Source organism: Lagopus leucura, unplaced genomic scaffold (genome assembly GCF_019238085.1).
Source record: "Lagopus leucura isolate 7727_CA_CO unplaced genomic scaffold, USGS_WTPT01 230-1_obj-0_obj, whole genome shotgun sequence".
Taxonomy (NCBI): domain Eukaryota; kingdom Metazoa; phylum Chordata; class Aves; order Galliformes; family Phasianidae; genus Lagopus; species Lagopus leucura.
In genome coordinates, this window is record NW_024967445.1 from 1 (window position 1) to 14,233 (window position 14,233).

General features: G+C 61.0%; 1 protein-coding gene across 2 annotated transcripts; it reads right to left on the reverse strand.

Moving 5' to 3' along the window:
- Positions 1-481: 481 nt before the first annotated feature.
- LOC122193114 (unconventional myosin-Vb-like) lies at positions 482-11,869 on the reverse strand. Of its 2 annotated transcripts, none has more exons than XM_042893837.1 (38): positions 11,835-11,869; positions 11,318-11,428; positions 10,957-11,119; positions 10,742-10,886; positions 10,379-10,535; positions 10,125-10,265; positions 9,900-9,981; positions 9,642-9,743; positions 9,331-9,443; positions 8,984-9,249; positions 8,767-8,848; positions 8,394-8,534; positions 8,171-8,293; positions 7,969-8,052; positions 7,763-7,765; positions 7,419-7,556; positions 7,243-7,340; positions 7,033-7,119; positions 6,843-6,954; positions 6,298-6,509; positions 6,056-6,212; positions 5,664-5,903; positions 5,279-5,488; positions 5,073-5,166; positions 4,847-4,992; positions 4,585-4,698; positions 4,229-4,465; positions 4,053-4,147; positions 3,701-3,887; positions 3,438-3,531; positions 3,173-3,307; positions 2,883-3,034; positions 2,592-2,681; positions 2,170-2,320; positions 1,261-1,531; positions 1,002-1,176; positions 820-900; positions 482-739 (listed from the first exon to the last, which is right to left on the reverse strand). In XM_042893837.1, exons 1-38 carry the CDS (start codon positions 11,859-11,861, stop codon positions 581-583), a joined length of 5,175 nt encoding a protein of 1,724 aa, XP_042749771.1. In that variant the 5' UTR covers positions 11,862-11,869; the 3' UTR covers positions 482-580. The 2 variants fall into 2 exon arrangements, with proteins under 2 accessions (XP_042749771.1, XP_042749770.1); XM_042893836.1 differs by having other exon boundaries at positions 3,173-3,310.
- Between the last annotated feature and the right edge of the window lie 2,364 nt (positions 11,870-14,233).

Consider the following 14,233-nt stretch of genomic DNA (forward strand, 5'->3'; position numbering starts at 1 on the left):
CCCCCCCCCATAGCAGGGGCTCCCATGGATGCATGACAGTGAGATGTTTTGCACTATTTTGACTTTTTTGGGCTCTGTAAAAATATTTTATTATAACTGACATTAAAAAAAAAAAAAGAAAGGAAAAAAAATGGCCTATGTTGTGGGAAGGACATCCCACATTTAAGGTCAGCATTGAAGGCCCACGGATGGTGCCTGCAATTCTCAAGAGCCATCCATCCACCCAACCCTCTGCCCCCCAGTGGAAGGGACCCATCAGCATCTCTGAGTCCAACTCCTTGGGCAAAAGCTTCCACCAAGGAGTTAAATAGGATCAGGTAACGTGCCCCAAAAGCCCCACAGGTGGGCAAGGAGACCCCAATCCCACACCACAAGGACATCACCACCTCACCCCCACTCCCCCCCCAAGCAGGCAGCCTCAGGCACTCAGTTTATCTGCAAAGACTTTTATTAACATCAAAGCATTAAAAAGAAAGGGGTGAAGATCATCACGGCCGTGCCAAAGGCAGTGCAGCCGGGTTCCAACCAACAAACATCACACACAAAGCTGCACCCCAACCCCGCCAGGTCCTGCTGCAGCTCAGAGGCGCACGAGGAAGGCCAGGTCCACGGTGTTGGGGATGCAGAGCTCATCCAGGTGCAGCGGGGAGGGGATGAAGGGCAGTTGCACAGGGAAGAAGTGGCTGGTGTCCACCAGGAGCTGGCTTGGTCCCTCTGCCTGCTGCTCCTGCAGTCGGTTCTGTGGGGATACGGCCATCAACGAGGCAGTGGCCAAGAACCAAGGCCCCCCTCCCCAACCAGCACAGCCTCCTTCCCTACCTCCACACTGCTGATGAAGGCAGGGCTCACACGCTCCTCCAGCCCAGCAGTGGGGGTGTACGCCCGTAGGATCTTCACCACCTGGGGCAGACAGCAGATGATAGAGCTGAGGGATCATCTCTGCCCCAGCACTGGGGTCCCAAGGCTCCCAGGTCACTGCATCCAACCCCCCGGCCCCGTACCTGCTGTGGGGTCAGCACAGTGCACAGGCTGCAGATGGCTGCCGCGTCCTCCTCTGTCGCCTTCTTCACCTGCAGCAGCTGAGCAGCCTGGATCAGAGGCTCCAGCATCTCACGGGCACCGCTCTGCTGCAGCCCCTGCGCCCGCAGCCACTGCTCCACCTGGCTGACATTGTACCTATGGGGTGGGGGGGGTCAGCAGAAGGCAGCCCCCTCTTTCAACCCTCCCCCCTCCCTTATGTACAGCCCACATAGGGCCAACCTGAGCTGGATGCCACGGCTCCAGGAGCACGCGTCCTTCCTCAGCAGCAGGAAGTTGAGGGTGGTGCCGCTGACGAGGAAGAGGAGCTGGCGCAGCAGCTGATGTCCCACGGCTGGGGACAGCCCATAATGCTCCAGTGTGTGGTGGAAGGAGCCCAGCTGCTGCAGGAGCTCCGGCAGCGTGTGGGCTGGGGGGGCCGAGGAGCGGCGGTGGGTGGGAGGGCAGGAGGAGGAGAGGCCTTGGATGGTCTCACTCTCCAGCATTGCAGCGACTGGAGGGCAGAAAAGAAGAATGATCAGAGCGTGTCTCGTTGGCTTCACGTCACCTCCAGCTGGGGATGGAGGAGCTGATGGGGTGGCTGTGCTCCTTGGATGTGAGAAGTGGGGCAGGTGAGCAAGGGAGGTCCTTGGAGGGGATACAAATCTCCCCTCCCCCTTCAGCTCCTCAAATGCATCATCTCAGCTGGGATACTGCGAGACCCAGCCCTAGAGCTCTCTGTGGGGAACCCAACCCAGAGCCCCCAGGCATGGGAAACCTAACCCAACTCACAGCTCTCCTCTGTGTTGGCTTCGAGGGCTGTGGAGAGCCCAACCCAACCCACAGCCTCCCCATGGGAAACAGAACCCAACCCACGGCCCACTTAAGAGGAGTCCAATCCAACCCAACCCACACCCCCTCACCATGAGGAACCCAACTCAACCAAAGCCAACCTCCAGTCCTCTTAAGAGGAACCCAACTCACCCCACAGGGAACCCAGCCTATCCCACATCCTCCTTAAGATGAATCCAATCCAACCCCAAGCCCCCCATCACGAGAAAGCCAACCCAAGCCAACCCACAGCACCACTCCCCTCCACCACCAGGCACCCCATGAGCCCCCAGCCCCACATCCCCCCAAGCTCCATCCTACCAATCATGGGCTTGAGGCGCTTCTCAGCCGTGCGGACGAGCTGCTGGTACAGCTGCACTGCCAATGCTCCCAGGCTGTGGCAGGGGCCCTGAGGGTCCAGGTTGCGCAGGCGATGCTCATTCTGGTGTGCTGTGTTCCCCTGGTGGCAGCTCTGCAGGTACAGCCAGGTCAGGGTGATGGGTTCCCAGGTGACCCCACCCCAAAGCCCCCCCAGGGCACCAAGGGGCAGGATCTGCCCAGCATATGCACCACATGGGGGGCAGCCCCAGCCCATAGACAAAGCCCAAAGCTCCTGATGTCATTGTGGGGGGAGGAGGGGGAATAAATTTGGGGCAGCCCCAGGCCATAGACAGAGCCCAAAGCTGCTGATGTCATCCTAGGGGGGACAGGGGGGGGAATAACAGCCCCCCCCAGCACCCTACCTCATCCCGGCCATACTGACGCAGGCAGTTCAGGAGCCGGCAGGCATTTGCAAGCCAGAGTGCCACCACGTCAAAGTCATCACTGTGCTTCTGTGGGGTGGGCAGAAAGTAAGCAGGGTTAGGGTTACTTAGGTTACCCTAAGTAAGCAGGGAGCAGGTCAGTGAGGCTCCAGCAGCAACCCCATAGCCACCCCCAGCACCACAGCCCCATCCTACAGAGCCCTGGGGTCCAGCCTGCAGCCCCCCCCATGCCATCCTTATGTCACCCAGCAATTTCCCTGCCCCCAGCACCTTCATGACCCTCTTGATGGCATTGATGGCTGCATCCAGCAGCGAGTGGGCACGTGGCTCATCACTGCAATGGTCTGCGTGCCGGATGCAGAGGAAGAGGACGTAGGCTGGAAGCTCTGGTATTGCCCCAGGGCTGCTCTGCAGGCGATAATCTGTAGGAGAGGGCACAGAGATGTGGGGCCAGGCAGCAATGGAGAGCAGAGCTGGGCAAAGCTGGGGGGAAGGGAGGGACAGGACCCATCCCTAGGGCTCTCTGTTGGGTCAGTGGGACCAGGTTACCCAAAGCCCACCTGTGATGATGGCCTTGATGATGCGCCCTTCGTCCTCCAGCCTCCACGCCAGCATGGCCTGGGGCGGCCCTGATGAGGATGGGACCATGAGGGATGCTGCTGGCTCCTGCCCTGGCATGGGGGGCTCTTTCTTCACTGCTGGAGGGGAGCACAGATCACATCCTGGGCCACGGGACTTGCAGCAGGCCCTTGTGCATGATGCACCAGCACCAAAGCAGGCTGGTGACCACCATCCCTGCGTCCCCCTTCCCATGCCTGTACTTACCTGTGAACTCCTGGATCTGTTTCATGTAGGTTCTCAGCTGCTTCTGCAGCTTCAGCGTGGTCCTCTCCTGTCTCTCCAGCTTCTGGGACAGCTCCTGAGCAAGGACAGCCCTGCTAAGGCTCACAGCCCCCAGCACCCACTCACGGGGTCAGGAGATGCCAAAGTTCCCATGCATCGCTCCCAAGCGGGATGCTGCAGATTGCCACAGGACAAGATGGGGGTCTCCAGCCCTACCCTGCTGTGTCCCCCTCCCCACCCCTTACCCAGTTCTCCTCCTTCAGGCGCACAACATGGTGCTGCAGCCCCTCCTGGCCCTGGTGCCTCTGCAGGTCCTGGATGAGGGCTGCCTGCTGCTGGCTCAGCTGCTTGAGTGAACGGATGTCGAGGTGCAGCCCCTCCACCTCCTCCTCGTGGTGCTGCTTCTCCTCCTGCAGCTGGCTCACCAACAGCCTGTGTGAGTGGAGAAACTGAGGCACCACTTGGACTGTATGGTGCTTCGGGTCCCTTCCAACCCAGCTTATTCTATGACTCCAGTACATCAACCTCTATCCTTTGGGGGTAAGGTTTATCCCCTCAAACCAACATTTTCCAGAGCATCTGTGGGGCCACACTCACTTGTTGGCCACCTGCACCGCATCGTAGGCGTGCTTCAAGTCATCCCCCGCCGCCTTCTCAGGGCTCCTGCCCAGCCCCAGCATCTCAGCGATGTTCTGCCAAGAGGAGAGCAGGGCAGGGTGAGGGCAGCCCCAGCAGCTCAGCTCCATCCCCACAGATGCGGGGCAGAGGCTCACCCTTCTCTTAAGAAAATCCAGGGGTTTCCTCTCCTCGTGCTCAGCAGATGCTTTGCTCCTCCCCAGCTCCTCCCGGGTGCGGGCCAGCTCCTCAGTGACAGCATTGAGCTGCCCCAGCAGCAGCAGATACGCCTTCTCAAAGCGGTCCTGCCCCACAGCAGTGTTAGGCATAGGGTCCTCCATGGGGCGGGGAGGCTGGGGGACCTCAGTTGGTGGCTGCCAGCGCTCCTCCGGCCCCTGGGAGTGGGAAGGAGGTTGGAGCTGGGGGCTGACAGCCCTGCAGCTGCCCCTCTGGAACCACCAGACCCCATGGGAAAGGGGAGCTTCCATTTGTCACCTCCACCATCACCACTAACCTCAGCCTGTAGGTCGGAGCCATCCCGAGAAGGGGCAGTGGACATAGAGGACATGTAGCTGCTCTCAGAGCCCAGGAAGCTCTCGGATGAAGGAGAACGTCTGAAGGTGCTTTGCTGATGGGAGAGAGGAGGGACAGAGTCACTCCTTGCATCCCAAACAGCCACCATCTCACACCCCATCTCTAGTGGGGGTACAAGGATAGGCCAGGGGGTGACAAAGACACAGCAGCCCAAAGGGGCTGAGCCCCCCACAACTCCTCACCCTATGGAAGGCCACCTCATCCCGCAGGTTCTCATAGCCCTGCTCCAGGCGGGCATAATCCTGCACCAGGCTCTGGTAGCGCGCCCGCTCCTCCTCCAGCTCCTGCTGCAGCCCCCGGCTCTCCCGTGCCGCACGTTGGTGCTGCTCTGTAGGCAGAAGGACACGTAGGAACACATGGGAACACAGGGAGGGCACACTGAGGATGGGGGCACAGAGATCCTTCTACCTTCTAGATCTTGTGACTGCTCCAAGGTGCGCTGAATCAGAGCATCCCTCTCCTCCCCCAGGTGCAGCTTCACTGCTTCCACTTCTGCCAGGCGCTGCAGAGTGAGCAGAGGGACAGATGCAGCCCAGGGGCCACCTCTGGGGCACACAGCACCTCTATCACGGCACAAAGGGAGCAGAGCCATCACCCCCAGCCCCAAGTCGGACCTGTCGGAGCTCCTCCACCTCCTGGGCCAGGCGGCTCTCAGCACTGTTCCTCTCCAGCTCGGCCAGCCGCTCCTGCAGCCGCTGCACCTGAGCATCGTGTGCTGCATCCTCCCGCAGCCACCGCATCTCCTCCCGCAGCCGCTGCACCTCCTCAGCGTGAGCAGCGTTCAGTGCCGAGAGCTGCTCTGCCAATCGCTGCTTCTCCTGGGCCTGGGGGCAGAGAGTGCCAAAACTGGGGGATGCATGCGGGCACCTCACCCCAAACCCATCTGCACCACGGGGTTCCCCATTCCCTCCCAGCACAGCACAGTGCTCCAACCGGAGAGCTCTCCATAGGGACTGGTTGACCGCTGCACCCTGGCCGCCCAAGAGCTGCAGCACCCACCTGCTCATCCAGCCTGCGTTGCAGCTGCATCACCTTGATCTCCATGCCTTTGTGCAGCTGCTTGTAGTGCTCTACTGAGCGTGCTTCAGCCCGCAGCCGCTGCAGCTCACGGCACGCCCGCGCCCGGCGGTAGCAGCACTGCAGGTAGAGCACAGCCCTGCGCAGACGGCTGTAGTGCCGGCGGGCCAACCAGCCCCTCACAGCAGCCTGGAGCACCACAGCTTTTTGGTGCTGCACCATCTGTGGGGAGATACGGGGCAGCAGCGTCACCAGCAAGCACAAGGGACAATGCAGCAGCGGTTGCTTGCAGTGGGACCGGTGCTGCGCTGCCACCAAGATGCAGCAGGGCACCGCTCCCATCTGCGCAGCTCACCGCTCTGCCCTGCTCCTACCTGGCGGTAGAGGCGTCGAGCAAACATCCCCCGGCTGAAGGCCTGGATAGTGAGAGCAGCCCGGCGCACACGCAGGTAGGAGCGCCGAGCCAACGCCATCCTCACGTTCTTCTGCAGCACCACCGCAGCTCTGCTCCTCCGCAGCTCAGCGGTGAGCCTGCAGGGTGCAGGAGATGAGCACGGGGTGGCAGAACCCCACAGCCTCCCTTTCCCACCCTCGGGCTCAGCTCTTTGCATCTCACCTGCGTGCCAACACGCCCCGGGTGTGACGCTGCAGGCACAAAGCTGCAGCACGAATGCGCCTGAAGCGGCGCCGTGCCAGCCAGCCCCGCAGGTGCCTCTGCAGCAGGGTGCAGGCTGCACGCAGCCGGCGGCACCGCAGCTCCTCCAGGAATGCCACCTGGCCAGCACGGAAGAACACCTTGCTCTTCCCGCAGCGGTACATGCTGGGGTCCTGTGGGAAGTAAGGGAGATTCAGGGCAGTGCCTCAAGGAGGTTCCCCCAAAGGGACGCTCTGTGACCTCCCTGCTGGCTGCAGAACAACAGCTCCTATCCATTGTGTGCAACCCACTGGGGACCCATGAGGACTCCCCACCGAGGGGGGAAAAGAATGTGCAAGGAATGCTTGAGGGACCCCAAGAGATGGAGAGAAGCATGTATGAAGGATGCTGGGTGGGATCCTGCAAGGGATGGGGAGAATTGTGCACGAAGGATGCTCAGGAGAACAAGAAATGGGGAAAACCACACACAAGGGATGCGCCCGGGGGACCCCGCTGCAACCCCTTACTTGCAGCAGTCTCTCCAAGGCAAGGCTGCAGCTCTGCTTTGCATCATCACCCACCAGCTCCTCCTTGCTCAGCAGGGCCCTGTACCTCTCAAAGAACTCCTGGTACGTCCACCTGTGGGGGCATAGAGGGGATGATCAGGGGGTGCTACAGCCAGGGGACACCCACGGTGCTGGGGGAGCAGGGGGTTACCTGGAGGGGTAACCAGCAGCACTGATCCGGATGGTTTCCAGCACTCCACAAGCTCTCAGCTGCTCCACTGCTCTCCTGGAGTCAAAGCTGGGGCAGAAATGAAAGGGTTATTTCATTCTGGCATCAGCTGGGGGTGCACATATGGGGCACAAAGGATGCAGGTCGGGGAGATGGCACAGCTCCATGAGCCCCCAGCCCCACGGCACTCACACGAAGGGCAGCTTGCTGTCGTTGGGTTTGATGCAGCGCACGTAGTGTGGTGTGGTGCTGCCCAGCGTCTCCATCAGCCGGTGCAGAGAGGATTTGAACTGTAGAGGACAACAGGAGAGCACTCAGAGCCTCTCCAGCACATAGCAGGGTCCTCCTCCCCTCCCCCTGCCCCATACCTGGCTGGAGATGGACTTCTTGCTCTTCTGGGTACCAGGAATTGACCTGCGGCTGGGGCGGGCAGACCTGGACCCACTGGACCTGCGGGATGTGGGGCCATCGCCATCCTCCAGGAAGAGCTCAGTGAGCAGCGCAGACTGCACAGAGCAGGGCCATGAGAGCCAGCATCACACTGTGCACCCAGAGCCCTTGATACAGGACACAGCCCCACGAGCCCAGCCCCACAGCCCCGATATGCAAGAACCAGCTGTGCCCCCTCCTCCTGCCCCCAGAAGAACCCCAGTGCACCCACAGACACCCTGCCACGAGAGCAGCCCAAGGTGTCCCCTGAGATGTCCCTTACCTTCTGCCAGGACCACGCAATGCAGAGGAAAGAAGTGACAGTGTTACCAACCGAGGGCAACAGGACTCCCCCCCTGCCCCCCAGCCCCTCCACAGGGAGGTGACATCACACACCCCAGATGGTGGCAACCCATGGGAACGGGGTGGGGGCACCCACAGCTCATTTCTCCCACATCACCCACCCTTCCAGCCCTGGGATGCTCGCACCTTGCTGGCTCTCAGCAGCCCCACCAGCTCCTCGGGGATGGTGTCCCTGTTCTTCTCCACAAACCCATCACACTGATACTCCACCTGGCAGGGAACAGCACAGCGTTACCCTGGGATTTTCCCAGCCCAACTTGCTGCAGGGCTCTTGGAACAACAGCCTTAGGAGCCAGAGCTGCCCAGGGGACCAGAGTGGCTCTCCTACCTTGCCAGCAAAATGGCACACAATGAAGGCATCCGTCGGCCTCTTGGGCTTCTGGAAGTGGGAACTGCCAAGGTGGGTCTGGTACAGCTTCTGGGCCCAGCTCCCATCACTGCCCTGGGGCATCTGAAGGGCAGAGGGGTCAGGGGAAGCAGCTGGTGGGGGGGGGGGGGGGGGGCCCGGGGGGGCTCTGGAGGGCTGCAATGCTGCCAGCACCCCAACCCACCTTGCACTCCTCATTCAGCAGGTCCAGCACGCCCAGTCGACCCTCGATGAGCTCAATGCATGGCTGGTTGTCACAGAAGTCAATGAAGACCCATGGGATCTCCTCAGCCACATATTCCTCCTGCTCCAGCTTGAAGACGTGCTGGAGGGATAGGAGAGCAGAGCAGGACCAAGGTGAGGGCAGAGGTTTGCACACAGCAGCCCTTCCCCTTCTCTCAGAGCTTGTGGAGAGCAGAGGGCTCCATGCCCATCTCCAGCCCCAGGTTTTGAGGGAGCAGCCACATTCCCAGGGCAGGAGGACAGAAGGAGCAGCACAGCAGGACACAGGGAGCTGTGCTGCCCTCCCAGCGAGGAGACATTTGGGTGATACCCACCAGGTTGAAGAGCTGTTGCAGCTTCTCATTGGCGTAGTTGATGCAGAACTGCTCAAAGCTGTTGAAGTCAAACATCTCAAATCTGTGGGCAGCAGATTGCTGGCTGAGGCAGGGCACAGCCACGGACCCCAGCCCCACTATGGGGACAGCACAACCCCATCCACAGACCCAACAGTGGCCAGAGGAGGATCACAAAGAGAAGGAGAGCTGTCCTTACCCATAGATGTCCAGGATGCCAATGGAGCTGTGGTGGCCCTCCGGTGAGCGCAGGGCACGGTTGACCCTGCTTGTCATCCACCTGAAGACCTGCCCATACATGTGCTTGGCCAGGGCATCCCGGCAGTCCAGCGCCTGCTGCCTGCTGAGTGGCTTCATGTAGGTCTCACCCGCCGTCACCAGCTTGCGGTGGCAGAGCCAGCGAGTCACCTGCACCTCCTCGATGCCCAGCAGCGCACAGAACAGCCCCAAGGCCTCACTGTTGGGCTGAGAAGGGACAGAGAGGTCACCAGCAGCACTGGGATGCGTGGGGACACACATGGGGACACACGTGGGGCTCTCACCCACCTCCACAAAGCAGCCTTCCCCATGGCGGTCCCTCCCTCTGATGGTGACGTTGCCCAGATGCAGGATGGCAGCAAGGATGGCAAAGAGCTCCAGCTGGTCAACCTCAGGGACACCTACAGGCACAGAGCGAGGGGTTGGGGTCAGATCCTGCACAGCACGAACTGCAGAGAAGGGAGCAGCCAGCAGATACCCAGCTGGCCAGCAATGGGGTACCCAACCAACAGCAAGGTGAGGGCGGTGGGATGATGGTGACAGCCCACAGGATAACAGAGATGCCCACCCCACTGTTTTTCCCCAACCCAGGACAGTACCCAGCAGGGAGAAGGCGTGCCGTGTGCTGTCCAGGTCAGATGCATCATCAGTGCCTGCGCTGCAGCGGCCCTGCTGGGTGTAGTAGAAGGTCTCTGCTCCACCTAAGGAGGAGATGTGTGGGTGATGAAAGCAGCACAGCCCCACCAGGTTCCCTTGGGGCAGCGCACCCAGCCAGCAGCCCCAAAGGTTTGGGGGAGGAGAAAAGGGGGGGAGGAAGGCAGAGTGCTGGCATCGCCATGGGGACACGGGGCACTCACGCAGATGCAGAGCCTGCAGCTCAGGCAGGGCAGCTGATGCACAGAGCTGGTAGAAGATGTGGTAGTTCCGTTCTGCTTTTGCCTGTGGGAGTGAGAAGAGCACTGAGCACCTGCAGAGCGGGGACAAGGGGACGTTCCCACCTCCCAGTTCAACCGAGCAGCGCCGGGGCCGCACGCCATAGCAGCCACGGCCAACACTTGGCCCTGTCCCTCCCAGAGCCCCACCTGGAAGGTGACACGGGACTTCTCCAGCAGGTAGGTCTTGATGGTGGCCCCCATCACACGGGCATGGCTGAAGCCAATCTCGATGTACTTCCCAAAGCGGCTGCTGTTGTCGTTCCTGGTAGTCTTGGCGTTCCCAAAGGCCTGGCAAAAGGGAGGTTCTGTATTACCAGGTACTCCAGGGGAGGCCAACCCCCGCACCCATCCATTTTGTCATGGGCTGAAGGCCATGGGAAGGGTTTGGGATGGGGACGCACCTCCATGAGCGGACTGGAGGCCAGCACCTTCTCCTCCATGCTGGAGTCCCCCAGACCACCCCCGACCGTGGTGAAATATCTCATGGCATATTTGGCTGAGGCGGTTTTCCCTGCTCCTGATTCACCACTGATGATGAGGGACTGGTTCCTGCCAAACCTGGAAGGCAACGTTGGGATGGTTCCAATGGGGCTTCAGCCCTTCTCCGCCACAACCCAGGGGGTACAACCCCATGTTGGGAATCCCCAACAGAATGGTTCCTCCCAACGGGGCTTCAGCCTTTTCCCACCACAACCCAACCCGGTGGGACACAACCCAAGGGGCCAACCAACCCCACCCCAAGGTCCCCCCAAAAGATCTCTCACCTCACCATCTGCCTGTAGGCCTCCTCTGCCAACGCAAAGATGTGGGGGTCCATATCCCCCATCTCCCGGCCACTGTAGGCGTAGATCACCTCATTCTCATAGATGGGCAGCAGTTTGTAGGGGTTGATGGCCACCAGGATGATGCCTGCAGGAAGGGCTCAGGGCTCATACAGGGAAGGGGGGCACTGGGTAGGGCTGGAGGGACGAGGGCTCACCGCAGTAGGTGTAGATGGCATTGGCCTCCAGGAAGCGCACACGGAGCGAATGCAGCACTGCCGGCTCGTGCAGGTGGCTCAGAGCCACCAGGTCATCCTTGCCTGAGAGGCACTCAGGGTTGCAGAGCGGAGGCAGCTGAGAGCCCAGGGGGTAAATGAGAGGCTGTAGGGTTGGGGAAAGGGAGAGTGGGTGAGCACTGAGCGGGGACAGACAGCCCCCAGGTGGGCAGGGGGCACAGCCACAGTGAGCCACGCTCCTGTACAGCCACTAGGCACGCTGTGGCCTCTCCACCAAGGAACACAGGCTGGTTTGGGGTGCAAAGACGATCTTATCTCAGGACCCACACGGCCCCAACCTCACCGAGCCATCCTCCAGGCGGAGGTGCAGGATGGAGTCTCCTTCCTCATAGCCTTTGGTTATTTCTGCTGCTCTCCAGACATGGATAGAGTCAGGAATCCAGACGCGGGCACCCTGGGGGGGGGCACAGGAGGGACACCCTACAGACAGCCACCAAACCAAGTGTTCCCCATGCAGCTCTCTGTATTCAACCTGGTGCTCAGCAGCCCTGCAGGATGGATCCCCCCAGCTGAGCAGGGAAGCCATGCAATCACCCAAAAGCAGAACAGCAAAAAAGTTGCAAAAAAGGGCTCCAAACCAGCTGGAGGCACCCAGCAGCAGAACTGGGGGATGCTCCAGCCCCAAAGTCCCTTTTGGGATCCTTGCTGGTGAGGAAGCAGCCCTCCTTTCCTATAGGATACCCCCATAAAATGGGAGCCCACAACTCCCTGACCCCGCTGCCGCAGCTCCAGCAGAGCACAGGGAAAGGAGCTGCTCCATGTAGGGTGGCACAGATTTTCCCTTCCACCCACAGCCTCACCTGCCCGTATGGCTGCCCTGCCGCCATAGCCCCGCTGTCACACAGCCGGCTCCCTCCCCAGCTCGCCGCCCTTTTATGGCCGCTAATTGCCGATAATTGGATAAGGGGTCCACAGCTGCTCTGCTGCCACAGCACCACACTCCGCCCCTAATAGGGGAGGGACCCTAAGAGCTCTTCGTAGGCACCTTAGGACCCTTTAATGGGGGAGAACCCAAGAGCCCCCTGAGCTCTAATGGACTCACCCCACGGGGTAACCCCCCACCCCCCAAAGTGCCACCCCCCACCCAGGACCACCGAGGGCACCTCGAGTTTCTCCTATCCATGGCACCCCCTATGTAGGACACCCCAAAACTGACCCCCTTCTGCCTGACCCTCCCCTCCCCTGGGTGAATATTCATTATCCCTACGAGAGAGAACATCTCGGGGCGTTCAGCTGAGCGCTGCTCTGGGCTGGGGATCCCAGAGACCTTTGGGATCTTGTCTCCCCATCCCTTGAGGGGCTGCTCAATTAGAAGGGACCCCGGGACCCGCATCCCTCATCTCCTGTCCCCACACATGGGGTGGGAAGGGACGCATTTCCCAACCTGGGGACCTCAGTGGGATGTTTTGGGGTTTCCAGCCACGGCACACGGGCTTTGCGTTGCGTCTGCAGCAATCCCACAATGTGACACAGGGCTGCGCTAAACGCTCCGCTTTTAATTACTCAAAAACCATCGCAGCCATCAGAAAGCGATGCTCGGGGCTCGTTGTGATGGAAATGTCCTTTAGGACCTCGTTCAACTCAGACGATTCTATGATACCCGTGAGGTTGGGGCGTTCCGGGTGGCTCCTGTTGTTTGGCGTCGTCCCACGGCCCCAGCGGGGCAAAGTCCTGCAATGCCGGGCGGGGAGCAGCCGCTTATCGGGGTGCTGCTCTGCCCCGTGTCGGCACGGAGCCGTGTGCCCGCGGTTGGCCCCGTCCTGCCCCGTTTCTGTGCCTCCGTGGTCAAATCTCAGCTCCCAGCACTGCCATAACCCTGCTCGGGCTTTTTTATTTTTCTATTGCTGTTGTGCATTCGGTGTGGCTGGGGCAAATCTTGAACGAGGGGAGAGCAGAGTGGATGGAAGGGGGGGAAAGGGAGGGGGGGAGAGAAAGGAAGGGAAAGGGGGAAGGGAAGAAGGGGAAGAGTTTGGAAGGAGAGGAGGAAGGAAGGGGAAATGGAAGGGGAAATGGAAGGGGTAAGAAAAAGGGAAAGGAAATGGAAGGGAAGGGGGGAGGAAAGAGGAAGGGAAAGGAAAAGGGAAAGGGAAGGAAAAGGGGAAAGGAAATGGAAGGGGAAAGGAAAGGGGTAGGAAAAGGGTAAAGGGCATGGAAGGAAAAGGGAAGGGAAAGAGAAGGGGGAAGCAAGGGAAAGGGGCTGGGAGCAGAGGAAGCCAGGCAGCAGTTCTGCTCCTCTCCTGCAACCCCGGAGCAGCCCAAGAAGGTTTCCAACCCTTCTGCTTCCAACCACAGCCTCGAGGTTCTCCCCGGGCCGCTCACGGCGTGCTGAAGCCCAGCAGCCATCATCACTTGGGCGCTTTCTGTGTGATTTATGTCTCCTTCCGTTCCTAACCGAGCGCCAGGCCTGGAACAAACAGCTCCGCGGAATCACCGCGGGCAGCAGCTCCGACCTTTGCTCCAATCCGGGTGCCGCAGGTTCGGCACATCCCGGCCCCGCTGCCGTTCTGCTCCGACGGGAAAACAGCGCGACTCGTTTGGGTCGCAGCTCCGGAGCAAAGAGCGCCTCGTCCTGCCGCCCCACACGGCGCCCATCGCTCCCAGCGCCGCTCATCTGCAGGCTGCTGCCCCAGCGCCCGCATCTGCGGCTGCCTTCATCCACCCCGATTCTGTAATTTCCTTTTTGTCCCTTTATTTTTCTGTTTTATTGCATTGTTATCATTAGAAAAACAGCCCCCGGGCTGTCGGGGTTTTTCTTCTCCCTCATTCCTTCGGCACGGGGCGGGGGGCGGATCCCCATCCGGTGGAACAACGCTGCGTTCCGTCGCTACGGAGCCCAATTAACACCGCCGGTGTCCCCGAAGCGCTCCGGACCCCTCAGCCGGTGCTCGGAGGGGGGGCTCCGCCCCGTACCTGCCCCCGGCCCCGCCGTCCCGCCCCCCGCCCCGTCTGTCGGTGCCGCCCCGTCCCGCCCCGTCCGCCCGGACTTTTGCTCCCGGTCGGGCCCGCGTTGTTCCGGGCCATGTGAACCATAGGATCGGTCCATTGGGCCGTTACCGAACCGGTGCCGGTATGGAACGCAGGAAGGTCTTCGTGGTGCTCGACGTGCTCTGCGTGGTGGTCGGTGAGAGCCCGTTGGGGGGCTGCCGGGCCGCTTCCCCCTCGATGGGGCGGAGGGGTGGGGGGGGGGGGGGGGGGGGGG